General features: G+C 40.6%; 1 protein-coding gene across 1 annotated transcript in view; it reads left to right on the top strand.

The window, feature by feature from the left end:
- The window catches only part of LGI1 (leucine rich glioma inactivated 1), a 32,789-nt gene extending 18,006 nt beyond the window's left edge, over positions 1 to 14,783 (top strand). The window contains exons 3-8 of the mRNA XM_059900494.1: positions 540 to 611; positions 714 to 785; positions 8,234 to 8,305; positions 10,921 to 11,090; positions 11,365 to 11,529; positions 13,687 to 14,783. Coding sequence (XP_059756477.1) covers positions 540 to 611; positions 714 to 785; positions 8,234 to 8,305; positions 10,921 to 11,090; positions 11,365 to 11,529; positions 13,687 to 14,522 — 1,387 coding nt within the window. The 3' untranslated portion in view covers positions 14,523 to 14,783. The remainder of the gene's footprint in view (positions 1 to 539; positions 612 to 713; positions 786 to 8,233; positions 8,306 to 10,920; positions 11,091 to 11,364; positions 11,530 to 13,686) is intronic.
- The last annotated feature ends 1,961 nt before the right edge of the window (positions 14,784 to 16,744 follow it).

Here is a 16,744-nt window from a genome sequence, read left to right as displayed (position 1 = left end):
TTTCCCATCTTCAGCCTGTTCTATTTTCAAAGTAGGAGGTTAGTTGATTTTTATTAAGCCAGTGTCGGTGGCTTATCTACTATGAGATATCATAGCATAACCAGACATGGAGCTAGTTTTCTAGGTTTCCCAGGCTTGAAACCATGACACCATTATTTGGCCTGGTCAGAATGTTCCAGAAGTTTCTAGAGCAAGAGGGAGAGATTCTGCTAGTGTCTTTGCATGGAAACCTGCAACATGTTGATTTGGCTGTCGACTGCCATACTTGCCCTATTGTATCTCAAAATGTTACCCAGGGCATGTGACATCCATCCCTGTGAGGAGTGGGGCACAAGGCACCCCCTCAATGAGCGTTTGATGAGATAATTGACGGTTAAAAAAAAAAGCTGCAAAAATTACCTGAATAAGTAACACTGTAGAAGGCAGACATCCAGACATTTTTCCGTGCACAACTCCCACTCGTTTCTCTGAGAGATAAAAGCAGCAAAGATTGACAATCTGTCAGTTTAACCATTTCATTGTGAACTTTTTCTGGGCAGGTTATTCACATCGAACTCATTTGATGTGATCAGTGATGATGCTTTTATTGGTCTCCCACATCTAGAGTATTTGTAAGTAAAATAACCTTTTTTTTTTTTTTAACATAATGATTCAGTACAAGGGCTCTGAGGTTCCTACAGTTGTCTGACCCAAAATATTATAACCTATTGCAGATTCATAGAAAACAACAACATCAAGTCCATTTCAAGACATACTTTCCGGGGACTAAAGTCTTTAATTCACCTGTAAGTATGAATGTTGCTATTACCTTTTAAACTTGCCAGTGGGCAATGCAATTTGATAACCTGTGGTTAAAGCACCCATTTTGCGGGTATCCATGAAAATTTAAGAAAGCCAAATGATTTCTCTACGTGCACATTTGCCTTCTCTCCCTGCCATCAGCCAGTGTGTGTCCAGGAAACCAGTTACTATTAATACTAGCCCAAACCAGCAATCATTAGGAAAACAATCTACTGCAGGGAAATTGTGTGACTGAAATAACATTTTTAATTATCTACATCGTTACTCACTTCATGAATTGACTATATAGCTTAACTTGATATTCTCTCTTTCTCTTTTTCTGTACAAGCCCTGACTTCATATACATTTAAACATATACTAGAACCGCAGGCCACGTCTACACAGCGCCTGAACAACTTTTTTATAAGAGAAATATTTATTCAATGGATGATTAGAGCTACATCAGCTGTTCTTAACGGGACAATTTTACCTCCCAGGGAACATTCACCAATATCTAGAGACATGTTTGATTGTCACAACTAGAGGATGTAACTGGGATTTAGTGGGTAGAGGGCAGCAACGCTGCTAAAATCCTGCAATGCACAGGACAGCCTCACAACAAAGAATTACCCAGCCTAAAAGGGCACAGTCCTGAGGCTGGGAAATCCTGAGTAACAGGAACCAAATAACTCCTTTCCCTTACCCTCCCCTACACACACACACACACACACACACACACACACACTCACAGACAGATGTACTTTTAAGGAAACTAGAAGGGCATGGGAAGAAATGGCACTAACATTTGCTAAGTGCCTACTACTATGTTGGCCAGTGCGCTTTACGTGAATTTTCATTTAACACTCTCAACGATCCTGCCAGAGTCACACAACCCCCATTCTAGAAATGAGGAAACAGAAGCCTGGAGGGGATATGTGACAAGTGAACTGAGTAGTTATGGAATTATGATAACATCAACTCAATGGCTGAACTGCTATGGCTACTCATCCATTCAGGGACTGTTTCTCAAGTGCCTAATATGTGTCTCTTTAGTGTTAGGTAAAGATGCATGTCATCTAAGCATCATAGTCATCCTGTCGATTTTAACCTGTTGCGTCACAGTACCTCATTTCCAGCTCTGTTCTAGACCGCGGGAGGTAGCAGGTAACAAGGCAGATAAAAATGCCTGCCCTTTGAACCTTTATTCTAGGGTGTCTACGTGGTCATCATGCTGCCTTTACTAGTCCCTGTCTCTACTGCTGTTTGGACTTGCAGCAACAGGGAACTCATGGCCAGATGTATTTTACGAAATCACTGCACCTTTCAAGGCTTCTGTATATAGTCATTATAAAATGACGAGGAAAATAATGTTTATAAAATAAACAGTTTGCAACACTGCTTTTCATGTCAGTGTTACAATATGCTGCAAACCTGGCTGTGTATGGTACGAAAGCTATGCCATTTGATTACAGAGCCAAACACCACCAAGCCTAATCTTTCAGACAAAAATAAATAAAAGAAACGAATAAATGGAAAGATAAATGGAAGTTCGTGACTTCAACTTGAAATCTACTTGATTCACATAAATCCATTCAACATGGCCTGTGTCTAATGGCTCCGCATCATGAGGGGCTGAAGGAAGGATGTAAGACCCTGGTGTTCTCTCTGGGAACCTGGACATAGCCTTGCCGCGCCCCTTAGTTCAATCAAGTATATCTTCTCTCCAGCCTAAAGGCCTACCTCACCTGGAGGGAAGAATGGAAAGCAGGGAGGGAGGGAGGAAGAAAGAGAGAGAAAGGAAGGAATGAGGGGGAAAGAGGGGAGGGGTGAGGAAGGGAGGAAAGTGGGGAAGAAAAAAATTTATACAACACCCTAGTGTAGTGAAGAACATTCATTTTGTTTGACTAGAGCCTATTATGCCCATCAAATAAAATGGAAATATAAATTTGGGTCATTAAGAGGCCCCTTCTTTAGAGGTATGAAGAGTATAAGAAGAAGGCACTGGTACAGCATGTGCTTAATACCTAGAAATTTTCAAGCTCAAGGGAACACAAGAGGCAGCCTTCAAAGAGAGAGGCGTGAATCTTAAGAGTCAGACAATGAAAGGGAAGTCCCACCTGTCTGACCGGTGCTGGAGGCAGGAAGGAGGTTTTAGGAGGGAACAGGTTAAAGTCGATTGAATATGACCCTTAGATCTCTTGCATCTTTATCAAACACTTAGGTTGATTCGTGTGGCATTGCCAATATGAGACTCTTTTGGATCTGCAAAAATGGCATTGCCATATGGTTCATCCTAAATAGTCTCTAGGATGTGCCACACAAAAATGAATAAAATCCAGCTCCAACCTGGAAGAGCTCAGTCTAGCAAGAGGAATTAGATGAACAAATATTTTCTCACTGAGTGCCTTGTCCCCAGGCCATGATCTCCTTTCTAATTATGCTGTTCCTCCAGGTGTAGTTCTCTGCTTCTTCCTTCCTTCCTTCTTTCCTTTTTTCCTTTCAAGAAGAGATGGGTAGGGAAGATTTGAAGCCCAAATGTCCCTCTGACTGCTCAGCACATCAAGTTCATTTTCCATTATTTACCACTTATAAATAAATCTGACATTTGTTTGAGCCATTAATTTTCTTTTTAAGATTTTAGAGGTGTTAGGTTTCAAAGTGCACTTTCCTCCACCTCAGACCAATTCTTCTCAATTAAAGGCACACATTCAAGTAGCAAAGAATTATCACCTCACCCTCTAACCTACAGGAAGAGTTTACAAAGCTTTTTCATATTCTTGACCTCATTACACTCTCTTGATGACCTTATGAAAGATACAGGGCAGGCACTATCCCCATTGGCGAATGAGAACACGGAGGTACACCCTGAGTTTAAGCTGCTCCCCAGTTAGTAGCGGTAAAAGTTAGAGGTTTCCCGAAGTCTTTAATGAGACATCTAGTGCCCTCTCCACCATGTCAATTATAGCAGGACCGGGGAATTCCCTGGTGGTCCCGTAGTTAGGACTCCGCACTCTCACTGCTGAGGGCCTGGGTTCAATCCCTGGTTGGGGAACTAAGATCCCGCAAGCCATGCAGTGGCCAAAAAAGAAAGGAAAAAGGGAAAAAAAATTATAGCAGGATCAGAAAGCTTTATGGAGCTGGCTGGATCCTTCCACAGGACATGATCTGAGGAGCAAATATGGCTGGGAAGGAAGAGAAGATCCTGAAGAGAAGAGCCCTACCCTCGCTCTAGTCTCCAAATGCAAATAGTTGGGATTAGACATATACTTTTAGATCCAACTGGTTCCCACCCTGGCCTAACATTAAAGCTGCTCCAAGGGACTTGTCTGAGCATTGATATAAATTCAGTTCATTCCTAAAGAAGCAATGAACTTATCTCACCTCCTTATACATCTAACTCAGTAGACTTACCTTCTAAAGAGACATTAATAGACAACTTAAAACTTACTATATAGACTCCTCTCCCCCTCAAACCACCCCCCCCCCCTAAAAAAAAGAGAATTCCTTATATTTAAGTCCTTACAAATCCTGGGACCCTCTCTTGATTATTCTGAATGACTGTAATATTATACAGGATTAACTTAAGTGTTTGAATAGCTTACATATTTCAGAAAGGTTTGAATTTTCCTGATGACCATGTATTACTTCTGAAATCAGGGAAAAAATGAATTAAAAAATCATTTATGACCAATGATCACAATATCTCTAAACATTTTGTACTGGTTTCTATTAACACCCATGAGGTTTTCATAAAGGTTCCCTTGGGCGTCACATGAGTATCCTCGTGGCTAAGGCCCAGTGGAGGCACAATTGTTTGCATGCATGTATAAAGACATTTGGGGAAAATGTCATCAATGTCTACCTGCTGGGGAGCACCTACTGGCTGCTCACCACTGCGGAGGTGCAAAAGATATATACAGCAGTCCCCAAGCTCAGGGTGCCTGTGTGTCTCCAGTTAGTCAGGGCAGTGCAACGTACTGGCTGAGGGGGATCTCTGCCACCAGACTGCCTGGGTTCAAAGCATGGCTTTACCCGTTAATAGCTGTGGGACATCAGGCAGGTCACTAAGCTTCATGGTGCCTCCAATTTCTTACGTGTAATATGGAAGTGATAATAATCATCTGTAAAAATGGGGGTGGGGATAATAAAATACTTAGGAGTACCTAGATCCTAAGGTTGTCATGAGATTAGGTCAGTCAATCTATGTTCTATGCCTAGAACAGAGTGTGCTATGCAGTAAACACCATCACGTAGGAATAAACTAAACCTCACTGCCTAACTTCCACTGGTCCTGGATCAGGACTCCGAATCCTGTAGTGTATTTATCCCCTTTCAACATTTTGTATGAAATTAAAATAACTGCACTTGAAGTACCGCAAATTCAGTGAGACACCAACTCAAGCTGAGAATCCGCACTGCAGGGAGGCTGGGAGCACCCCAGATGGCCGTGGGCGATGCTTTCTTAGCAGCAGAGCCCAGTGGCACTGAAACAAACGTGCTGTCTGAGCCAGTCTGGTCTGCCTTAGAGAGAAGACTTTCCAGTAGGTTCCATACTCCATAATTAGAGGCTTTCTCAGGTAAACCATGAAAACACCAAAGTGGAGGGAATGGTCATCAGTTCCATTGGGTAGGAAAGCCTGCCTGCCATTGAGAATGCTTGACCCTTCTCAGCTAGTCTCAAGGCAGCTAGGTGCTCAGTTCGGCAGTTTCCCCGGTGTTTTACAGAATGTTTCTTAGGTAGGCTCTGAGTCAGGACCTGGAGAATGGAGCTTAGTTGCAGGCACACTTTGAAGAGCCCTCCTAGGGAATTCCCTGGTGGTCGAGTGGTTAGGACTCAGCGCTTTCACTGCTGGGGCCTGGGTTCGAATCCTGGTCTGGGAACTAGAATCCTCGCGGCTCAGCCAAATTAAAAAAAAAAAAAAAAGAAGAGCTGTCCTATTGTTTAGGGCTTATCACCACAGTGAGGGCTCAGAGGAGGGAGGGCACTTTGTGAGCATCGTGGAGGTGGGGCAATGGTAATTCACAGGGCTTTGCAATTTCTCCCTAACTCAGTGTCTTGGTACAAGGGCCTAAGAGAAGCATTCTCTGCTCTTTTCTTTGTCTGGATGGATGTCCTTCTTCTTATCGACTCCAGCCTGCCTCATTCACTCATTCATTTAAAAGTAGCTGTTGAGGACTTACATTATGCCAGGCACTGGGGATACAGTGGTAAGAAAAACATCCTTCCAGTACTCACTACAGAGTCATCCTAGAAAAAAATTAACATTGATGCATGTTTTCTCAAACCTCTCATTGGCCTGTTTTCGCTCCTCTCCCAATCAATTCTACCCCTCATCAGATACCCAGATACAGTGCATTCCTACCCCTTAGTAAAACCTAGGGTGGTGATGCTCATTGAGTCTTTTTTTTTTTTTTAATTTTGGAATTCCTTTTTTTTTTTTAATCTTTTTTTTTAACCAAAAAACAAAAAACCCCACAGTTCACCCATTTCTCCCATCCCCTCAACCCCACCTCTGGCAACCACCAATTTGTTCTCTGTATCTATGAAGTTCACTGACTCTTAACACCTTGGGTATGTGAGGCTTAGAGCTGTATTCTTTGGGCAGGACGCCGGAACTCTCAGATTCACCTGCTGTTTAAAAGAACTGCCCAGGGCAGCAATAAAAACATGGTGTCTCTTCCTGTGTAACCCTAGTGGCTGCAGTAATTCAGGACTTGACTCTCATCATTTCACTCCCACTGTCCTATGACCCCGCCTCCTCCAAGCTCATGCCCTGCAGACAGTTGCACTTCGTGCTGGTTTCTGGGGGAGGGACGTCCACTTAAGAGAAGTTAGAATGAGGACTTCAGGACACATTGTGTCAGCAAATATATTGAGACACATAACTTGAGAGAGATTCTAGACTGGTCCAAGACCCAAGAAATCTCTTCATTCAACCACCATTCAGTAAAAAGAATTATGGAGCTGTTCTCTGGAAAATCTTCTTTAGCAGCATTTTATTAATTCTGCATAGGTGGACAGTCACAACGGTTCATTCGTATGGTCAGTTTTCTAAATGTTGTTTCTTGGGCAAAGACCACACAAAAGCCTTTCTCCTTCCTGTCCCCTGCTCCTCCTCCCCGCTGCCCTTTATTGGGAGTAGTCCGGCTACCATCCTGAGTTATCGCATTTACTTTTTCTAACACTCTTATGATATGCGGTATTATTACCTCTGCTTAAAAATGAAAAAGCTGAGTCGCAGAGAAGGTACATAACCAAAGTCACACAGCCTGTAAATAGTGGAGCCGGGATTCAAACCAAGCTCAGAAAGAATGACTCCAAAGCTGTGCTCTTTGTCACAAAATGGACCATCACTGAGACTGGAAACTTCTGATTCAGTTCCCTTTCTTCTGTGTTGAGGTTCATTGAAAAAAGCTTTCTAATCTAGTGGTAATTTCTAAAACTCAGAAAAACAACATAATTGACTTAAAAATAGATTTTAAAAGTTTTGAATGCTTGCACTTGAGAAATCTTGCATTAATTAGAGGAGGTGGAAAACATAGAAGACTTTTGAGAGTGTTTTAAATGGAATTTGAGAGAATTTTCAAGGGCTTTGGAGGCCGACAGCATAGACTCTTTTGTTTTAGTTTTTAATTTTTATTGTGAAAATTAAAAACATTCCTGAGAAAAGTATATAACATGTACATGTATAATGCTGGTTAAAAATAGAAAATTACCAGTACCTAGTACCCTTCTCTGTCATACAGCATCTGCTCCTTGTTATGTGCACATTTCTGCAGTATGGACACATGCCCCTTTCCTTGATACTATCAGGACTGTTTCTTACTTATTACCCTTGATTAGCATCAGAATCATTTTAGTGGTAAGTGGAAGAACAACTAGAAAGAGAAGGAGAAAGCAATTCCTGTGATAATAGGGCAAGAATTGGAAGAAGGGAAAAGGAGATGATTAAAGAGGATGAATGGATGGCCGGATGTATGAATAGATAGATATTTATGAGGAAGCTATTTTCTAAGGAGGAATGAATGAATGGAGCTAAAAGGGAAAAAATGTAGAAAAAGGAGGAAATAAAAAGAATGTGCTGGAAGGGGGATTGATTAGACAGGCCTCCAAATTTGAGAGCTGTTGGTACTAAGAGTTGGAGGTTGAGGTGCTCTCTAGAGCAAGTGGGGCAGTGGGGGGAGGGAGGAGAAGGGCAGCCTGAGTGTGAGGAGAGAGAGCACATGGAGACATGGACATGGGGAGACATCCCTTAGAGGGAATGCCTGAGTGTGTGATGTTCATACTCAGTGCTAAGTAGAAAGACCGATGCCCAGGCATCATTTTGTTACTTGTATTTTGGAAGGTTTGCTTGTTTGTTTGTTTAATACCATAATACATAAGGGGCCATAAAATGCATTTATTTCATTTATGACTACAGTTTACATCATTCTTTGTTTTTTTTTTTTCCAGGAGCCTTGCAAACAACAACCTCCAGACTCTCCCAAAAGACATTTTCAAAGGCCTGGATTCTTTAACAAATGTGTAAGAGGACCTAAGAAATCACTGATTAATTAATTAATTTGCAGTCGTTAACAAAGAAGCCTGGTGTTGATTATTAAATTTTTTAATTGGCTTTAAATTAAATGAGAATTTTTAAATTTTAATTTTAAATTGGCTTAAAATTTGAATTCAGTTGGACTAATGTTTGAGTCTCCTATGGTATTTACCACTATATTCTGAAAATATAGTCCCAAGTTTGCCTTTGACAAAGTGTGTGTCTGTATAGCAGGGACTGATGACAGGGGACTTGGAGGGGGTAGGAAGAGGAGGGCTAGATAGAAATTTCAAGATGCCTTTTTTTTCTCATGAGGTCCAGGAAATGGGGCTACAAAAGAAAAACATAAAGAAGTCTGGGAAACTGACAGAATAAAGATGAAAGTTTACACCCATGGCTTGGTCAGTCAAGAGAGAAATGGAGCAGGAAGTGGGGGAAGGGAGGAAAGTTTGCCTTTTCTCTCATTAGACTGAACAACAGCTCTAGGCTTAATCCCCAGGAATTTGGCTTAAGCCCCAGGAAGGGAATGAACTTAATTATTTTTGACCCTTTTTCAAACAAAAGAGCTTTCAAACTTTGACTTTTAAGCCTCAGAGTGAAAGATCTTTGTAAAGAATTTGTGTATTTTGTAGTAAGCAAAGCAAGTAATATATGCCTAACCCTTTCAAAAGCAATTTAGCTTCAATAAGTGCCTTCCAGAACATTGGAAAGGTATTTAAATGTCACAAGGTAGAAAACAGGAACAAACGAAAGATGTATGAAAACAAAGGAGTTCTTATTTTTCAGGTACTTTGCTATAGAATATATATTCAAAACAACTTTTCTCCAATAACAAAAATCTGAGTCAAGAATTTTCTCCTAAACCCAGGATTTAACTTCAAATCAGTAAGCTATGAAAAACTTTCTTTGTTCCTTGTAGTAGTCCCCCCACCCCTCCTCCATGCCTATTACCCCAATTCCTGAAAGATGGTTTATTTCCAAGAGAGTGTCAGAATCAGGACACTTCCAAATAGTCTTGGACAGACCACAGTTATCTGCTCTGGTTTACAATAGCCCAGAAAAGTTGACACTCACTATTCTGGGTCAGAGTATTCTTGGGATATGAGGTGAGTCCTGAGAACGTCTTGGAAGTTAGATGATTCTCCATGGCAGACTTGGGGATACAGCGTATTTGGGGACCCTCTGGCCCAACCTTGTGTCAGCCTATACTCCACACTAGCAAAAGAAAAAACACTTGAAATTGGCTCAGTCTCTCCAAGGAATCCCATAATGGGTTTGGCCTCTTGGGCCTACTTTGATATGCCCAAACCAAGAATCATCTAAGAAGTGCAAGGATCCATGCCAACTTGCCTTTTAGTAGATTTCTTGGTTTCTTGAATTACCCCCTAAAACACATTTTTAAATGCTTCAACATTTAAAAAGTATTCATATGCTGTGTGAAAAGTAGGTGGTTCCTATCTTAGGAATTTTGTGTGACCAAGAAGGGTTTTAGGAAAGAGATAGAGTTTTTGAACAGAAGCAATGCAAATAAACAGAGAACTTGGTGAGCTGGGATCATATGTGGAAATTTAAACTATCTATGCTGTGTAGTTTATTATGGACATGAGCTATTATTGTATGTCTGCATTAACTCGGCTGTGTCGAAGTCATTTCCTATTAAAACTGAATTTGTAGACCATGGAATAAGATCAGGATTAATTATGTCTGTGAGGAAGAAGAAAAGCAAATAGCTCACTCGATGTAATTAAATATGGTACAACAATCACTACATCTTTCTTTTAGACCTGTGCTGCCCAATATAGAGGCCACACATGTGATCACCAAACACTTGAAATGTGTTCCTAGTGTAAATGAGGAACTGAATTTTAAATTTTACATAATTTTTAAAAAATTAAATAAAAAACTAAATTTAAATTTAAAAACTGATTCTCTGTTCAATTATTGGAAGACTTTTAAGTATGTTTGGAACAACTTGGGTGTATACATCTGTTTTTTTCAACTGTAAATTTTGTTAACTCTAAATACAAATCAGGAATTTCTGCTGAAATTTTATTTTCCAAATTGAGATATACTGTAAGTATAAAATACACATCAGACTTCAAAGACTTAGTATACAAAGAGAATGTAAAATATCTCATTAGTAATTTTTATATTGACTATAAGTGAAAATGATAAAATTCTGTATGTATTGGGTTACATAACATATGCTATTAAAATAATTTCACTTGTTTCTTTTTAGTTTTTTAATGTGTCTATAGAAAATGTTTAACTACATATGTGGTTCACATTGTATTTCTATGGACAGCACAGCTCTAGACTGAGCTACCTTTGAATGCAAGAGGGAATAAGTTATGAGGTTGCATTGACTGGGGTGGCCTGCAAGGGCATGCTGTGGTCATTCTCTGAGCCCAAAGTGAATGGTCAGTCAGGTTGAAGGTAGATTATGAGGCATGATATAAAGCCAGGTGAGGTCATTCTGCACATGTTAATTGCTAAAGTAAAAAAATTTAAAAATTAAAAAAAAATAAATTGCTAAAGTAAAAGTCATGCCTGGGAAGGAAGGGCCCTTGTATATCAAAAGCAGCTGAAGTTTGTCTTTCAGGGACCTGAGAGGTAATTCATTTAATTGTGACTGTAAACTGAAGTGGCTGGTGGAATGGCTAGGCCACACCAATGCAACTGTCGAAGACATCTACTGTGAAGGCCCTCCAGAATACAAGAAGCGCAAAATCAATAGTCTCTCCTCCAAGGATTTTGATTGCATCATTACAGGTAATGTATTTCAAATCATTCCACCTCATAAAATTAAAATAAGGACTACATTTTTTTACATATGCAGGAACTAATTTTTTAAATATATATATTAAAAACCAACTGAGCAATTTAAAAATATTATGAACCGTTAAAAGTTCATGTGTTTAAAAGCAAAGTAAAATTGTCATTTCACTGTTTCTCTAGAATAAATATATTTCTTGTGGACATTTGAGATCTAGCCAAGGAATGAGACATCAGCATAGCTACTCATCATCATTTTCAATTTTTGCAGAGTTTGCAAAGTCTCAAGACCTGCCTTTTCAATCACTGTCCATAGACACTTTTTCTTATATGAACGATGAGTATGTAGTCATCGCTCAGCCTTTCACTGGAAAGTGCATTTTCCTTGAATGGGACCATGTAGAAAAGACCTTCCGGAATTATGACAACATTACAGGTATGAAAAGCCTGATCGTATTTTGAGTGGAAAGTTAAGCCACTTGGGCCAAGGGCAACAGGAAAAGATGAATGATATCAGGGAATTCTTTGGGCAGGTTGAGAATTATTTGAATCCCAAATCTCCCATTTACTGAGTGCCTGGGATTGTTCCCTAAAGCTTAATTTCCTCACTTGTAAAATGGGAATAATAATACCTAACTTTCAGTGTTGTTATAAAACAATGAGAGCATATGTTCAAGAAACTTAGCATAGGACCTAGCTTAGTAAATATACAATAAAAGGTGGGTTATTTTTCTTCAATGAAAAAGTACTGGACTAAGAATTATGAGTTCTAATCTAGGTTCTGCCACAAGCTAACTGGTCAAGCCACTCACCCTCACTGGGCCCCTCTTTTTAACTATAAAATAAGGAGGTTATTTTAGATCAGTGAGTCTCAAACTTTACGGCAAAAACATTACTTCTGCAAAATGTTCATGGGAAATCTCCTGAAGTCCCCTCAGTTTTCCAATGGATTGCAGCAGGGCTTTGTGAAATCTAAACCTTACCTTTGTGTAAGGTTCTTTTTACATGTGTACAGTCTGTCAATTGCTTTGAACGAATCTTTAGATGAGCACTTAAATGAAAAATGATCATATATTTGCAGACTTTCAGATGGCATCATCTAGTCTAGGATGACGAATATGTGTCATATATACAGTCACTATCCCCTCCCTCACCCCAGACAGACATCGCTAATCTATCATGATGCTCTTTCTTGCAGAGGACAGAATCCTTCTTAACACAGTTCTCCAGGCAGTCACAATCAATCAGTCAATCAATATTAGTATATGGCTGAAAACTAGTGGCCATCTCTGATCTAGTTCCAACCCTCATTGTACAGAAGAGAAAACTGAATCCCAGAGAAGTGATTTTCCCAAGGTCACAGAATTACACAGCCTTGAAAAGGGTCACAATTCGAATAATTTTGCCTATGGATGGAGCCAATTAATAGAAAGAGTTGATCCGGAACTTATTACCTCAAAGCCCTTAGAGCTGCTGTCAGAAAAAGCCTGGGACCAGATTTGCCCAGCTCTCTTTGGATTTCCTAGAGCCAAGCTCCCTCTACGAGATCAGAATCTACTGATAAATGTTAAACTCTTAACAAAGGGTATCGAGCTAGGCTTCTGACAGACTCCCATGTAGTTTTCTGAGATTTCCCAAAGTAACATTCAGGAGCTTCGCCCATGACTGTACCCCTCTTTCACTTTTCTCAAGGATTTCTCTTCCTTCTCTTCTGCCACCAGTGACCTAAAGCTTCACAAGTGGCATCTCTCTCCTTTCTCAGGAGAAAGTCAGTTCATTCTAGAGCAAGAAGCAGTTTATACATAGAGCAAACCAATTGCAGGTAGAGCCGTGGGCTGCCCAGACTACCGCTCAAAACTTTGTGAGGTTGTTCTAGAACCTTGTGGAATGCTGGCCAAGTTGGAAGCCCTTGTACAGCTAACTGCCCACCCCAGGTTGGGTTAAAAGCGTAGAGACGCTGGTAGCCTTGGGTTTGAATCCCAACTCTGCCTTCTCCTAGCAGCACCGAACCTCTCTGAGCTTCTGTCTGCTCATCTGCAAAAGGGAGGGTGATAATATTTATCTCTTAAGATTGTTGGGAAATTTAATGAGATGATTTGGCAAAGCATATAGTTGGTGCTCAATAAATGGCAGTTTCCAACTCATGATATGTCAGGGAAAGCAATGTTTTCTTTCTGTAAGAAGCGAGAGGAGAGGGAGTTCCCTGGCAGTCCAGTGGTTAGGACTTGGTGCTTTCACTGCTGTAGACATGGGTTCAATCCCTGGTTGGGGAACTGAGATCCACACACGGCTTGACCAAAAAAAAAAAAAAAAAAAAAGGTGAGAAGAGAAAACTCAGGCTGTAGCCATGTATCCTGAACATCTAGTACACGTTGGATGTGACATGACAACTCAGTTATTGATAACAAGACTCCATGAGGTACAAAGGCACAGAACTTCGGGATCCTGCTGCCACTGGACCTGATTAGGAAATTGGCCTTGCCTAATCAACCAAGGAAATGATTTTGGTGGCAGTTGCATGGCTTCGGCATGTGTATTAACATGCTCCAAAAGAGGATGGCCGTCCTCCTAATCTCTCATTTGTCTTTTCCAGGCACGTCCACTGTAGTGTGCAAGCCTATAGTCATTGAAACTCAGCTCTATGTTATTGTGGCCCAGCTGTTCGGCGGCTCTCACATCTATAAGAGAGACAGTTTTGCAAATAAATTCATAAAAATCCAGGATATTGAAATTCTCAAAATCCGAAAACCCAATGACATTGAAACATTCAAGATTGAAAACAACTGGTACTTTGTTGTTGCTGACAGTTCAAAAGCTGGTTTTACTACCATTTATAAATGGAACGGAAATGGATTCTACTCCCATCAGTCTTTACATGCGTGGTACAGGGATACTGATGTGGAATATCTAGAAATAGCCAGAACACCTCAGACACTCAGAACGCCTCATTTAATCCTGTCCAGTAGTTCCCAGCGTCCTGTAATTTATCAGTGGAACAAAGCAATACAATTATTTACTAACCAAACTGACATCCCTAACATGGAAGATGTATATGCCGTTAAGCACTTCTCAGTGAAAGGTGACGTGTACATTTGCTTGACAAGATTCATTGGTGATTCCAAAGTAATGAAATGGGGAGGCTCCTCATTTCAGGATATTCAGAGGATGCCATCGCGAGGATCCATGGTGTTCCAGCCTCTTCAGATAAATAACTATCAATACGCAATTCTTGGAAGTGATTATTCCTTTACTCAAGTGTATAACTGGGATACAGAGAAAGCCAAATTTGTAAAATTTCAGGAATTGAATGTTCAGGCACCAAGATCATTCACGCATGTGTCCATTAATAAGCGTAATTTTCTTTTTGCTTCCAGTTTTAAGGGAAACACACAGATTTACAAACATGTCATAGTTGACTTAAGCGCATGACACACGAAATTCTGTGGCTGCCATCAGAAACTTTCTACAGCACATGATCCGGATGAACTAAATGCATGATGACTCTTCTTATCACACTTGCAAATGAATGCCTTTCAAACACTGAGGCTGCTAGAACCAAGCACTACCCGTATCTCCATCCTTTCCTGTCCAGTCCAGTGGTGTGGGAAGTTACCTTTTATAAGTCAAAATTGAATTGTGTAACTGTCCTTTGCAGTGAAGATGTGTAAATAAGTGTTTAATGGTATCTGTTACTCCAAAAAGAAATATGAATATGTACTTTTCCATTTATTTATTCATGTGTTCAGAAACAACTGCCAAATAAAATGTTTACATTTTCTTTCATATCCCAAAGGTAATTATTTACAGGAGTTATTTTATTCTTGGTGATGGTATGTTGTGGAAAGAATTTTATACAATAGGGTTATATTTGGATCAAGAATTTGTGGTGTGAATAATGAGTGAAGATACACACTGATACTGATTACTCATCATTTATTAACAGGATGATCAGTTGAGTTTGAACATTCAAAGGTGTTTCTAAAGGGCATGGCTTTGGGGAACATTTTGAGGTGAAATGGTGACAAATGGAAAGAAGCGTAGTGAAATTTGCCTATTACAAGAAGGCTAATTTGACAGTTAGACCCATCCTTTTCTATCTGATAGCTCCAGCTAAAAACATCATTCAGACAACTTATAGAAGAAGCCAAAGTCAAGATTTTGGATTTTTAAAGCCCTATTCCGGGGCTTTCTAAATGTTTGACTCTGGAATCATCTGACAGCTGACAGAGATTGTAACCTTACAGCACTTGTCTCAGATGTATCCCATATGAAGTCCTCTTAATATGATCAAGGATGCTTCACTTCTAGACACCAGTTCTGATACATTACTGACATACTGCAGAGTGCCTACGAGGCTCATATCTGATTTTCTAAATTCCTGCTCCTGGATCACATGGTATGTTAGCACTTAGCACAATGCCTGTGATAGAGTAGGCTCTTAAAAACTACTTTCGAAGATGCACGTGTCCTCCTGTTATAAACTTAATAATAAACTTCATGAGGCCCTTTGATCTAATCAGTCATACTGATTTGAGTACCTATTAAGAACGGGGTATCATTCCTCTGGTTTGGGGAGGAAAACTGAGGAAAGAGGAGGGCATAGTCCTTGATCCGTGGGGCCTTAGAAGACTAATGGGGGGTTAGGACACAAAAAACTACAGTTAGCAGTGAGTGCCAAATTTCACCTGAACATTCCGATTTTAAGTATTGGGGGAGTATCCACAATGAGTTCCTGCAAGAAGTGGTCCTTGTTTGAACTTAAAGGGAAGACATGATTTCAAAAGGGGATCAGGGCAGAGAAGATATTCTTGGCACTATGTGGTTCTGTGTGCTGCCTTCACAGAGGGGATCAGAGCTTCCTCCAACTCATTGCTCCCCAGAATCTTTTGCCAAATGACTAGGGGCGTGGGGGCAGGTGGGACAGACAGCAACTCCACTGGCAGCACGTGCCTGGAGAACTTAAGGCATCAGAGGTACACATAATAGTTACGTAGTCTCTGGGAAGCAACACCTTGGGGAGTTATGCATAGAAACCAGACTCCTTTACCACACGCGGAAGATACTAACTCTGACATCAGGGTTATGGGGGGACAAGAAGAAGACTTACCCGCTCCCAATCCTACACATAGGGAGACCTGGCCTTTGAATGTCTGACTTTCTTTGCTCCCTTGTCCTATAAGCAGCACATATGTGTTGGAGAACACCTGCTTGGTACAGACTGGGTTTAAGTCCAGCCCTGCCATGTACTGATTTTGTCTACAGGCAAGTTACATGACCTCTCTGAGCCTCAGTGTCTTCATCTGTAAAGGGACAATGATGCCTACCCGAAGGACAACAGAAGGATTAAATGAAACAATGCACACATGGTGGATTGAATTTTACAAATATGGCCACAACAGTATCTCCCATCCTACATGCTCTATGAGAACTTCCTCCAACCCCATCAAGAGGTGATGCCTAATTCCCCTATCCTTCAATCTGGATGGCCTTGTAACCAATAGAACGTGGTGGAAATGATGCAGTTTGACTTCTGAAGCTAAGTCATAAAAACGATGAAGCTTCTGCCTTGTGAAATTGGGACAATCCCTTTGGGAGGCCTGAGCTGCTGTGAAGAAAGTCCTATTAGCCTGAGGCCACCATTCTGAGGAAGC

Source organism: Balaenoptera ricei, chromosome 16, assembly GCF_028023285.1.
Source record: "Balaenoptera ricei isolate mBalRic1 chromosome 16, mBalRic1.hap2, whole genome shotgun sequence".
Classification (NCBI taxonomy): Eukaryota; Metazoa; Chordata; class Mammalia; order Artiodactyla; family Balaenopteridae; genus Balaenoptera; species Balaenoptera ricei.
This window is presented reverse-complemented; position numbering and strand designations above follow the sequence as displayed.